Raw genomic sequence first — 12,500 nt, 5'->3', positions numbered from 1 at the left:
GTGTTAAAGTGTCCTCTAGGAGCATAAACGTGTGTTAAAGTGTCCTCTAGGAGCCTAAACGTGTGTTAAAGTGTCCTCTAGGAGCCTAAACGTGTGTTAAAGTGTCCTCTAGGAGCATAAACGTGTGCTAAAGTGTCCTCTAGGAGCATAAACGTGTGTTAAAGTGTCCTCTAGGAGCATAAACGTGAGTTAAAGTGTCCTCTAGGAGCATAAGCGTGTGTTAAAGTGTCCTCTAGTTTGCACATCATGAGCTAAAATCCTGTGACAGAAAGTGAAAGAATGAAAATCCAACTCTATGCAGACGATACTGTTTGATCTGTTGTTCGTCCAGTTGCCCTTGAATGTCACACAGGATGCTCTCTCTGCTGGTCGTGATGTTTAAACTCTGCATCCTGTGTCTCCTGTGCATGACACCGTAGTGTAGCTTAGCATAGAGTTAGCATTGATATAACAGCAGCTCTACCCGTCGTCCTGTTTGCTTCATGTCCGGCGTCTTGTGTTCTTTTCACTGAGGCGTGGACTGGAGCTGCCTCACCCTCTGCAAAATAAGTTAAATATCACGTGAAGTTGTGACCTCAGCTGTGTTTAAACAACGTGACAAAAATCATGTGACGGTCGTTTCTGTGGTAAACACGAGGGAAACTACTGAGAACAGGAAACTGAGCTTCTGTCAACATAGAAACACTTTGACCACAAACACAGACTCACAAGAGCTGATCACATCTGAACTTCACACACACAACGGACTCTTTATTTGACTGAGGGCGCCCTCCCACTGTGCCTCCGTCACAGGTTAGAGCGCCCTCCCACTGTGCGTGCGTCCCGTGCCCCGTGCTTTAGGGTCCTTGTCCCCCCCTCCAGGCCCGTTTGTACTCACACTACCTGGGCCTCGGAGAATGCTTCTTGCTGCCTATACGTCATCACGCCGTAACACGTCACACGCATTGATGACGTCATGGCGATGCGTGGCTTTGTTTCCAGATCTTTCCGTAGACCTCGGAGTTTTTGTGCGTCTTGTCGACTGTTTTTGAATCTTTTCATCGACCAAATCTGCAGTAAACACTCCACCTCCGCATCACACCAACGTGAACCTTTCACCGCCATTGTTTGAAATGTCCGCGCATGGTCCCTCCTTCTTTTTTCTACGTCCCAACAGCCGCACAGGAAATGACCTCAGAACCGCCGTAGGCCTCGTGCTCGTACACGTGCGCACGCTCGTGCTCGTACACGTGCAAACGTGCTTTACTAAAGCCCACCTCTCCCAAACGGGCCGTGGACGGCAAGCGTGCCGCTCCTAGACGTGGTACGGTTGCACTCACACTGGTCAAAGGAACTAGACTTTAGCCGTGACACGTGCTGGGGCACGGGACGGAGGCACAGTGGGAGGGCACCCTAAGTTTCTGCTCTCAGTGAATAAGTAAAGCAATTAAACACACGCTCTTATTTTGAAATACTGGAACCGTCACTTTACACGTGTGTGGATGAAGAACAACACTGGGAAAGTGTTTCACCTTCAGGTTTCCTCCGGACGCATCGTCTCAGAAGTAAAAGCAGGAGCATCAGACCGCAGCAGAGCGGGACGGACGACAGCATCAGGAGAGCCGGAGGGATGGACCGAGGAAGAGGAGGAGGAGAGGAGGAGGAGGAGGAGGAGGAGGAGGAGGAACCAGAAGTGGAGGGTGGTGGAGGAGCTGGGCTGGTGGGTTTCCCTAAAGAAGGTGGAAAATGATCAATCACTCCTTTTTTGTGTCTTTATATCGATCGAGTCTCTTTTGTTTCTATTTGTTGTTGTTTATTTATCTCTTTGTTGTCTGTTTGTGTCTCTTTCCAGTCGTTCTGTGTCTTTTTATAGTCATGTGTATGTTTTTTTTGTTGTTTTGTGATTGTTTTGTAATCGTGTCTGTTTGTTGTAGTTTCTGTGTTTGTACTTTTGTGTCTCTTTATAATCATTTGGAACTATTTGTTGTTGTTTTTAGTCTTTTTTGTTGTCCTTTATGTCTGTTTGTGTCTCTTTGTAGTTTTCTGTCTCTTATTTTAGAAAAAAGTGTAAAAATGTAGCAAATGAACAAAGGAAAATCCGTCTCTACGCAGACGATACTGTTTTATATTTTAAAGCAACAAATTTTTTTTATTGTGATGGTTTTTTCTTTGTAGTTATTTGATGTATTTGTGCAGTTTTGTCTCTTTTTGCATCTCTTTAAAGTTGTTTTGTGTCTTTTTTTAGTCATTTGTATGTTTTTGTGTTGTTTTGTGATTGTTTTGTAATCGTGTCTGTTTGTAGTAGTTCCTCTCTTTGTAGTTTTGTGTCTCTTTATAATCATTTGTTTCTATTTGTTGTTGTTAATTTTTCTGTTTTGTTGTCATCTTGCAAGTCTTTTATGTCTGTTTGTGTCTCTTTGTAGTTTTCTGTCTCTTATTTTAGAAGAAAGTGTAAAAATGTAGCAAATGAACAAAGAAAAATCCATCTCTATGCAGACGATACTATTTTATATGTTGATGCTGAATTTGTCGAGAGGTAGTTTAGGATCCTCTCCTCACCTGTGACGGTGATCCAGCTGGAGGGAGACTCTCCATCCCTGGTGCTGCACGTGTAGAGGCCTTCATCAGACCTGGAAACATGGCGGATGGTCATGTGACCTGTAGGCCCTCTCCTGATGAAGGAGCGGTCTTTATAGAAATCAGCCGGGAGGTTGGAGGAGGTCTTTGAGTCGCAGCGCAGAGTGACGTCGTCTCCCTCCATCACAGGGAGGACAGGACTCTGCAGGATCACTGCTCCACCTCAACACAGAGACACAGGACAGCATCTCATCCATTCACACACGCTCCATCAGCACTGACTCCACCCTCTCATCTGAACACAGAGACACACGACAGCATCTCATCCATTCACACACGCTCCATCAGCACTGACTCCACCCTCTCACCTGAACACAGAGACACACGACAGCATCTCATCCATTCACACACGCTCCATCAGCACTGACTCCACCCTCTCACCTGAACACAGAGACACACGACAGCATCTCATCCATTCACACACGCTCCATCAGCACTGACTCCACCCTCTCATCTGAACACAGAGACACACGACAGCATCTCATCCATTCACACACGCTCCATCAGCACTGACTCCACCCTCTCATCTGAACACAGAGACACACGACAGCATCTCATCCATTCACACACGCTCCATCAGCACTGACTCCACCCTCTCATCTGAACACAGAGACACACGACAGCATCTCATCCATTCACACACGCTCCATCAGCACTGACTCCACCCTCTCATCTGAACACAGAGACACAGGACAGCATCTCATCCATTCACACACGCTCCGTCAGCACTGACTCCACCCTCTCATCTGAACACAGAGACACACGACAGCATCTCATCCATTCACACACACGCTCCATCAGCACTGACTCCACCCTCTCATCTTACCAGTGACGCTGATGGTGATGGTGTTACTGGTGGCTCCCTCTCTGGACTCACACCAGTAAACTCCAGTGTCTAATGGGATTATCGCTGTGATGAAACAGGAGGAACCAGCGGATCTTCCCCAGTCACGTTCACACTCTTCTCTGGTGTCTCTGGAGGTGTTTCTCCTCAGAGTCCATCCAGCTGAGCGGTCGTCGTCCTCACAGCTCAGAGTCACAGACCGTCCTTTAAAGAACTGAGCGCTGCTGGGACTCAGCGTCAGACGAGCTGAGAAGAGCAGACACGATTAAAGAGGGTTGAGTTTGAGGGTTTATCCGACACCAAGTCATCTAATGTCTATTTGTAGTTTGGTTCACAGCCGAGTGTGAAACGGCCGGGATGAGGATCAGCACCTCTGAATCTGAGGCCGTGGCTCTCAGCAGGAAACCGCTGGATTGTTCCTCCGGGTCTGGAACGAGTCCTGACCCCAAGTGAAGGACTTCAAGTACCTCGGGATCTGGTTCACGAGTGAGGGGACGATGGAGCAGCGGGGGCGGAGCTGCAGTCGCTCTACCCTCAGTCCTGGTTCCTACCCTCACCTGTGGTCCTGAAAGCTGGGTCAGGACCCAAAGAACCAGGTCCAGGTCAGGACCCAAAGAACCAGGTCCAGGTCAGGACCCAAAGAACCAGGTCCAGGTCAGGACCCAAAGAACCAGGTCCAGGTCAGGACCCAAAGAACAAGGTCCAGGTCAGGACCCAAAGAACCAGGTCCAGGTCAGGACCCAAAGAACCAGGTCCAGGTCAGGACCCAAAGAACCAGGTCCAGGTCAGGACCCAAAGAACCAGGTCCAGGTCAGGACCCAAAGAACCAGGTCCAGGTCCAAGCGTGTGAACTGTGTTTCCTCAGGAGGGGGTCTGGAGTCTCCCTTAGAGAGAGGGGGAGAAGTTCAGCATCCGTGAGGAACTCGGAGTAGAGCCGCTGCTCCTTTGTGTTGAAAGGAGCCAGTTGAGGTGGTTCAGGATCATCTGGTAAGGATGAACCCTGGGTGCCTCCCTAGGGAGGTGTTCCAGGCACGTCCAGCTGGGAGGAGGCCTCGGGGAAGACCCAGGACCAGGTGGAGAGATTAGATCTCCACACTGGCCTGGGAACGCCTCAGGATCCCCCAGTTAGAGCTGGTTAATGTGGCCCGGGAAAGGGAAGTTTGGGGTCCCCTGCTGGAGCTGCTGCCCCCACGACCCGACCCCGGATAAGAGGCTGAAGATGAGTCTTTCTTTGGTGTCTCTTTGTCGCTGTTCTGCGTCTCTTTGTGGTTGTTTCACGTCCTCTGGATGAGTTAAAGCTGCAGTGCGTGTGTGAAAGTTTGCACATTAGCTCAAATCCATCTCTATGCAGACGATACCCTTTTATATTTTATTGCTGAGTTCGTCCAGTTGACTACATGGAAACTACCACTAACACGTTTAAAGCCGCACAAAACGCACTCGGGGAGCCATGATGTCAGAGAGAAGATGGAGGCGTCGGAGTTGGTTTGGTGTCAGGTGAACGTGGGGAGAGGAGATACGATGAGAGACGGTGGAGGTGAACGTTTGTCACCACAGTGCTGCACAGGTTCGTAATCACACGTACACACAATAACTTGACTTCACTGACCTTGGTTCGTCGTGCAGCTCAGCAGAGACGCCACAACTGAAGGGAAAGGAGACGCCGGTTGGTTTGAGGTTAATCACAAAAGCAGAAAAGCTCTAAAACGGATCTGAGATCAAAGTCATTGAACGATGGCATGAGTTTAGTCTTTGAACACTGAACGCTGCAGCAGTGATCTCACAACAGTCAGCGGCAGGATGTCGTCTGTGGCCGACGGTGAGAACGACGTTTAACGCTTCGTTCATCAAATCTGACATTTTATAAAGTTACTGTTTAACTGAACTCGCTGTTACTGTTATTATAAAGGCTGAAACATCATGTTGGACTCACGGAGCAGCTGCAGCGGAGACGTCGGTCCCATTGTTCCAGAGACGGATGAAGACACTGATGAGTGACGGCCGCAGCAGTTGAACGCTCCTCTTTCCTCTGAGGAGCTGAGTTCACCCCCTCTGTGGTTGTTTTGTGTCTCTTTGTGGTTGTTTTGTGTCACTTTGTAGTTGTTTTGTGTCTCTTTGTAGTTGTTTTGTGTGTCTTTGTAGTTGTTTTGTGTCTCTTTGTAGTTGTTTTGTGTCACTTTGTAGTTGTTTTGTGTCACTTTGTAGTTGTTTTGTGTCTCTTTGTGGTTGTTTTGTGTCTCTCTGTAGTTATTTTGTGTCTCTTTGTAGTTGTTGTGTGTCTCTTTGTAGTTGTTTTGTCTCTTTGTAGTTGTTTTGTGTCTTTGTAGTTGTTTTGTGTCTCTTTGTGGTTGTTTTGTGTCTCTTTGGGGTTGTTTTGTGTCTCTTTGTAGTTGTTTTGTGTCTCTTTGTAGTTGTTTTGTGTCTTTGTGGTTGTTTTGTGTCTCTTTGTGGTTGTTTTGTGTCTTTGTGGTTGTTTTGTGTCTCTTTGTAGTTGTTTTGTGTCTCTTTGTGGTTGTTTTGTGTCTTTGTGGTTGTTTTGTGTGTCTTTGTGGTTGTTTTGTGTCTCTTTGTAGTTGTTTTGTCTCTTTGTAGTTGTTTTGTGTCTCTTTGTAGTTGTTTTGTCTCTTTGTAGTTGTTTTGTGTCTCTTTGTAGTTGTTTTGTCTCTTTGTAGTTGTTTTGTGTCTCTTTGTAGTTGTTTTGTGTCTCTTTGTAGTTGTTTTGTGTCTCTTTGTAGTTGTTTTGTGTCTCTTTGTAGTTGTTTTGTCTCTTTGTAGTTGTTTTGTGTCTCTTTGTGGTTGTTTTGTGTCTCTTTGTGGTTGTTTTGTGTCTCTTTGTGGTTGTTTTGTGTCTCTTTGTGTCAGTTATTTTCAGGAGTTGCTGTTTTCCTCCTGTGGTTGAATAATAAAACTTAGAGACTGTAAATAAACCGCGTGCACAGCTTCTCCTCAGTGTTTAGAGTCAGTTGTAGAATTTCCGAGTGAACCTGAATGCAGCAGCACGTGACCCGGGGACGCGCCCTTCTTCTTCTTCACTGGTGAAAACAAAAACATCAGATGAGCTTCTGCAGCAGCCATGGCTTCATCTCTAACAGCTGTCCTCCTCCTCTTCCTCTGTGAGCTCTCTGCATCTGAAGGTGCGTGCGCCTGTGTGTGTGTGTGTGTGTGTGCGCGCGCGTGCGTGTGTGCGCGCGTGCGTGCGTGTGTGTGTGACTATGCTGTTTGCAGGAAATGTTGTAAACTCCTTTAAAGCAACAGCAAGTCATTATAATAACTGCGTGTGCGTGCGTGCGTGCGTGCGTGCGTGCGTGTGTGTGTGTGTGTGTGTGTGAGAACGGTGCAGAGATGTTATTTCACTGTTGTTGTTGTTGTTGTTGACCGTGAGCAGCAGAACAAACCATAACAAACATCACGTGGGTCCTCCATGTTGTGACACGCTGAGTGTTTCTCTGGTGAAGCAGCAGCTCCACCTGCAGGACCAGCCCTGTACAACACTGACCCAGGACCAGCCCTGAACTACAACACTGACCCAGGACCAGCCCTGAACTACAACACTGACCCAGGACCAGCCCTGAACTACAACACTGACCCAGGACCAGCCCTGAACTATAACACTGACCCAGGACCAGCCCTGAACTACAACACTGACCCAGGACCAGCCCTGAACTACAACACTGACCCAGGACCAGCCCTGAACTACAACACTGACTCAGGACCAGCCCTGAACTACAACACTGACCCAGGACCAGCCCTGAACTACAACACTGACCCAGGACCAGCCCTGAACTACAACACTGACTCAGGACCAGCCCTGAACTACAACACTGACCCAGGACCAGCCCTGAACTACAACACTGACCCAGGACCAGCCCTGAACTACAACACTGACCCAGGACCAGCCCTGAACTACAACACTGACCCAGGACCAGCCCTGAACTACAACACTGACCCAGGACCAGCCCTGAACTACAACACTGACCCAGGACCAGCCCTGAACTACAACACTGACTCACATCAGCCCTGAACTACAACACTGACTCAGGACCAGCCCTGAACTACAACACTGACCCAGGACCAGCCCTGAACTACAACACTGACTCAGGACCAGCCCTGAACTACAACACTGACTCAGGACCAGCCCTGAACTACAACACTGACCCAGGACCAGCCCTGAACTACAACACTGACCCAGGACCAGCCCTGAACTACAACACTGACTCAGGACCAGCCCTGAACTACAACACTGACCCAGGACCAGCCCTGAACTACAACACTGACTCAGGACCAGCCCTGAACTACAACACTGACTCACATCAGCCCTCCCACTGTGCCTCCGTCACAGGTTAGAGCGCCCTCCCACTGTGCGTGCGTCCCGTGCCCCGTGCTTTAGGGTCCTTGTCCCCCCCTCCAGGCCCGTTTGTACTCACACTACCTGGGCCTCGGAGAATGCTTCTTGCTGCCTATACGTCATCACGCCGTAACACGTCACACGCATTGATGACGTCATGGCGATGCGTGGCTTTGTTTCCAGATCTTTCCGTAGACCTCTGAGTTTTTGTGCGTCTTGTCGACTGTTTTTGAATCTTTTCATCGACCAAATCTGCAGTAAACACTCCACCTCCACATCACACCAACGTGAACCTTTCACCGCCATTGTTTGAAATGTCCGCGCATGGTCCCTCCTTCTTTTTTCTACGTCCCAACAGGCGCACAGGAAATGACCTCAGAACCGCCGTAGGCCTCGTGCTCGTACACGTGCGCACGCTCGTGCTCGTACACGTGCAAGCATGCTTTACTAAAGCCCACCTCTCCCAAACGGGCCGTGGACGGCAAGCGTGCCGCTCCTAGATGTGGTACGGTTGCATCACACTGGTCAAAGGAACCAGACTTTAGCCGTGACACGTGCTGGGGCACGGGACGGAGGCACAGTGGGAGGGCGCCCTGAGAGAAGCTGTGGGCTCACGTGTTCTTCGTCTTCTTACAGTGTCGCTCTTTAACCTCTTCAGTACTGATACAGAGACACATCTGGTCCCAGCTGAGCGAGCAGATGTGACATTCAGCCCCGGTGACTCTTCGTGTGACATGAATCAAAGCAAGCATCTGTGCCGTGACCTCAGCTCCTGTGATGTCACGTCCTAAAAACACCTCCTCTGTGTTTAGAGCCCCAGGAGATCAGAGTGAAGCCCGGGCACGACGCCACGCTGCCGTGCCGGGCCCCTCCAGGTGCCTCCGTCACGCTGCTGGAGTGGACCAGACCCGACCTGCTGTCGGACAGCTACGTCTTCCTCTACAGGAACAAGCGCTCGTACCAGAAGTACCAGCACCCGCGCTTCAGCGGCCGCGTGGAGCTGAGGGACCCGGAGATGCAGCACGGAGACGTGTCGGTCGTTCTGAAGGCGGTCGGACTCAACGACACGGGAACGTACGAGTGTCAGGTTCTAATCAACATCACAGGAAGCAGCGAGACGAACCCTGAGACCACGAAACGCGTTCTCCTCACGGTGACCGACTCAGGTGAGTGTGTAGAGTCAGGGTGAGTGTGTAGAGTCCAGACTCAGGTGAGTGTGTAGGGTCCAGACTCAGGTGAGTGTGTAGAGTCCAGGCTCAGGTGAGTGTGTAGAGTCCAGACTCAGGTGAGTGTGTAGAGTCCAGACTCAGGTGAGTGTGTAGAGTCCAGGTGAGTGTGTAGAGTCCAGACTCAGGTGAGCGTGTAGAGTCCAGACTCAGGTGAGTGTGTAGAGTCCAGACTCAGGTGAGTGTGTAGGGTCCAGACTCAGGTGAGTGTGTAGAGTCCAGGCTCAGGTGAGTGTGTAGAGTCCAGACTCAGGTGAGTGTGTAGAGTCCAGACTCAGGTGAGTGTGTAAAGTCAGGGTGAGTGTGTAGAGTCCAGACTCAGGTGAGTGTGTAGAGTCCAGACTCAGGTGAGTGTGTAGAGTCCAGACTCAGGTGAGTGTGTAGGGTCCAGACTCAGGTGAGTGTGTAGAGTCCAGGCTCAGGTGAGTGTGTAGAGTCCAGACTCAGGTGAGTGTGTAGAGTCCAGACTCAGGTGAGTGTGTAGAGTCCAGGTGAGTGTGTAGAGTCCAGACTCAGGTGAGCGTGTAGAGTCCAGACTCAGGTGAGTGTGTAGAGTCCAGACTCAGGTGAGTGTGTAGGGTCCAGACTCAGGTGAGTGTGTAGAGTCCAGGCTCAGGTGAGTGTGTAGAGTCCAGACTCAGGTGAGTGTGTAGAGTCCAGACTCAGGTGAGTGTGTAGAGTCCAGACTCAGGTGAGTGTGTAGAGTCAGGGTGAGTGTGTAGAGTCCAGACTCAGGTGAGTGTGTAGAGTCCAGACTCAGGTGAGTGTGTAGAGTCCAGACTCAGGTGAGTGTGTAGAGTCCAGACTCAGGTGAGTGTGTAGAGTCCAGACTCAGGTGAGTGTGTAGAGTCCAGGCTCAGGTGAGTGTGTAGAGTCCAGGCTCAGGTGAGTGTGTAGAGTCCAGGCTCAGGTGAGTGTGTAGGGTCCAGACTCAGGTGAGTGTGTAGAGTCCAGGCTCAGGTGAGTGTGTAGAGTCCAGACTCAGGTGAGTGTGTAGAGTCCAGACTCAGGTGAGTGTGTAGAGTCAGGGTGAGTGTGTAGAGTCCAGACTCAGGTGAGTGTGTAGAGTCCAGACTCAGGTGAGTGTGTAGAGTCCAGACTCAGGTGAGTGTGTAGAGTCCAGGCTCAGGTGAGTGTGTAGAGTCCAGACTCAGGTGAGTGTGTAGGGTCCAGACTCAGGTGAGTGTGTAGAGTCCAGGTGAGTGTGTAGAGTCCAGACTCAGGTGAGTGTGTAGAGTCCAGACTCAGGTGAGTGTGTAGAGTCCAGACTCAGGTGAGTGTGTAGGGTCCAGACTCAGGTGTGTGTGTAGAGTCCAGACTCAGGTGAGTGTGTAGAGTCCAGACTCAGGTGAGCGTGTAGAGTCCAGACTCAGGTGAGTGTGTAGAGTCCAGACTCAGGTGAGTGTGTAGGGTCCAGACTCAGGTGAGTGTGTAGAGTCCAGGCTCAGGTGAGTGTGTAGAGTCCAGACTCAGGTGAGTGTGTAGAGTCCAGACTCAGGTGAGTGTGTAGAGTCCAGGTGAGTGTGTAGAGTCCAGACTCAGGTGAGCGTGTAGAGTCCAGACTCAGGTGAGTGTGTAGAGTCAGGGTGAGTGTGTAGAGTCCAGACTCAGGTGAGTGTGTAGAGTCCAGACTCAGGTGAGTGTGTAGAGTCCAGACTCAGGTGAGTGTGTAGAGTCCAGACTCAGGTGAGTGTGTAGAGTCCAGACTCAGGTGAGTGTGTAGAGTCCAGACTCAGGTGAGTGTGTAGAGTCCAGACTCAGGTGAGTGTGTAGAGTCCAGGCTCAGGTGAGTGTGTAGAGTCCAGGCTCAGGTGAGTGTGTAGAGTCCAGGCTCAGGTGAGTGTGTAGAGTCCAGGCTCAGGTGAGTGTGTAGGGTCCAGACTCAGGTGAGTGTGTAGAGTCCAGGCTCAGGTGAGTGTGTAGAGTCCAGACTCAGGTGAGTGTGTAGAGTCCAGACTCAGGTGAGTGTGTAGAGTCCAGACTCAGGTGAGTGTGTAGAGTCAGGGTGAGTGTGTAGAGTCCAGACTCAGGTGAGTGTGTAGAGTCCAGACTCAGGTGAGTGTGTAGAGTCCAGGTGAGTGTGTAGAGTCCAGACTCAGGTGAGTGTGTAGAGTCCAGACTCAGGTGAGTGTGTAGAGTCCAGACTCAGGTGAGTGTGTAGAGTCCAGGCTCAGGTGAGTGTGTAGAGTCCAGGCTCAGGTGAGTGTGTAGAGTCCAGGCTCAGGTGAGTGTGTAGGGTCCAGACTCAGGTGAGTGTGTAGAGTCCAGACTCAGGTGAGTGTGTAGGGTCCAGACTCAGGTGAGTGTGTAGAGTCCAGACTCAGGTGAGTGTGTAGAGTCCAGACTCAGGTGAGTGTGTAGAGTCCAGGTGAGTGTGTAGAGTCCAGACTCAGGTGAGTGTGTAGAGACCAGACTCAGGTGAGTGTGTAGAGTCCAGACTCAGGTGAGTGTGTAGAGTCCAGGCTCAGGTGAGTGTGTAGAGTCCAGACTCAGGTGAGTGTGTAGAGTCCAGACCCGAGGCCTCACACCTGTCCTCTGCTCTGCAGGTCACACAGCTGTGAAGACGGACGTTGGACTCATCGTCGGTCTGTCGGTCGGCGTTCTTCTTCTTCTCCTCGTCATCGTTATTGTTTTCATTCGTCTTTTGATCGTTAAAAAAACAAAGGCAGTGAAGAAACAGGATTCCTACAGAGCGTCTGAGGCAGAAGCCGGTTTGTCGATGACCTGAAGAGTTCGTTCTGCCGCTGTCACAGTTTCAGCAGCTGCAGAGAGGAAACATCGCATCATCCAACCGTCGCGCTGCTGCTGCTCTGACCGTTAAATGTTACTAATCACATTCATACGTTTGCAAATGTTCGGCGCACCTGTTGATCCTGAACCGGCACAAACTGCCATCTGCAATCTGCAATAGAAAACTGCATCGTCTGCATAGAAACGCATTTTATTTGGTTTTTACTGGGACTTTATTGTGAAAAGTAGGCAGGACAGGAAGTGACAGTTTGTAGAGTCCAGACTCAGGTGAGTGTGTAGAGTCCAGACTCAGGTGAGTGTGTAGACTCAGGTGAGTGTGTAGAGTCCAGACTCAGGTGTGTGTGTAGAGTCCAGACTCAGGTGAGTGTGTAGAGTCCAGACTCAGGTGAGTGTGTAGAGTCCAGACTCAGGTGAGTGTGTAGAGTCCAGACTCAGGTGAGTGTGTAGAGTCCAGACTCAGGTGAGTGTGTAGAGTTCAGACTCAGGTGAGTGTGTAGAGTCCAGGCTCAGGTGAGTGTGTAGAGTCCAGACTCAGGTGAGTGTGTAGAGTCCAGACTCAGGTGAGTGTGTAGAGTCCAGGCTCAGGTGAGTGTGTAGAGTCCAGACTCAGGTGAGTGTGTAGAGTCCAGGCTCAGGTGAGTGTGTAGAGTCCAGACTCAGGTGAGTGTGTAGAGTCCAGACTCAGGTGAGTGTGTAGAGTCCAGACTCAGGTGAGTGT

At 50.4% G+C, this 12,500-nt stretch overlaps 2 protein-coding genes across 2 annotated transcripts in view; one reads left to right on the top strand and one right to left on the bottom strand.

The window, feature by feature from the left end:
* The window catches only part of LOC310963885 (high affinity immunoglobulin epsilon receptor subunit alpha-like), a gene marked incomplete at both ends in the record, with an annotated part of 7,129 nt that extends 1,705 nt beyond the window's left edge, over positions 1-5,424 (bottom strand). Inside the window, 5 exons of the mRNA XM_083936842.1 lie at positions 1,512-1,709; positions 2,539-2,778; positions 3,443-3,706; positions 5,070-5,105; positions 5,394-5,424. Coding sequence (XP_083792968.1) covers positions 1,512-1,709; positions 2,539-2,778; positions 3,443-3,706; positions 5,070-5,105; positions 5,394-5,424 — 769 coding nt within the window. The remainder of the gene's footprint in view (positions 1-1,511; positions 1,710-2,538; positions 2,779-3,442; positions 3,707-5,069; positions 5,106-5,393) is intronic.
* An 874-nt stretch (positions 5,425-6,298) lies between these two features.
* LOC310964251 (uncharacterized protein) overlaps positions 6,299-12,500 on the top strand; it is a 6,979-nt gene continuing 777 nt past the window's right edge. Inside the window, exons 1-3 of the mRNA XM_083937309.1 lie at positions 6,299-6,594; positions 8,618-8,971; positions 11,578-12,500. The exon at positions 11,578-12,500 is cut by the window's right edge and continues 777 nt beyond it. Of these exons, the coding sequence (XP_083793435.1) occupies positions 6,534-6,594; positions 8,618-8,971; positions 11,578-11,759 (597 nt within the window). The 5' untranslated portion in view covers positions 6,299-6,533 and the 3' untranslated portion in view covers positions 11,760-12,500. The remainder of the gene's footprint in view (positions 6,595-8,617; positions 8,972-11,577) is intronic.

The sequence above is a fragment of the Echiichthys vipera genome (assembly GCF_963691815.1).
Source record: "Echiichthys vipera genome assembly, chromosome: 22".
Taxonomy (NCBI): domain Eukaryota; kingdom Metazoa; phylum Chordata; class Actinopteri; order Perciformes; family Trachinidae; genus Echiichthys; species Echiichthys vipera.
Note: the sequence above shows the minus strand (reverse complement) of the source record. Positions and strands in the feature narration are given on the sequence as shown.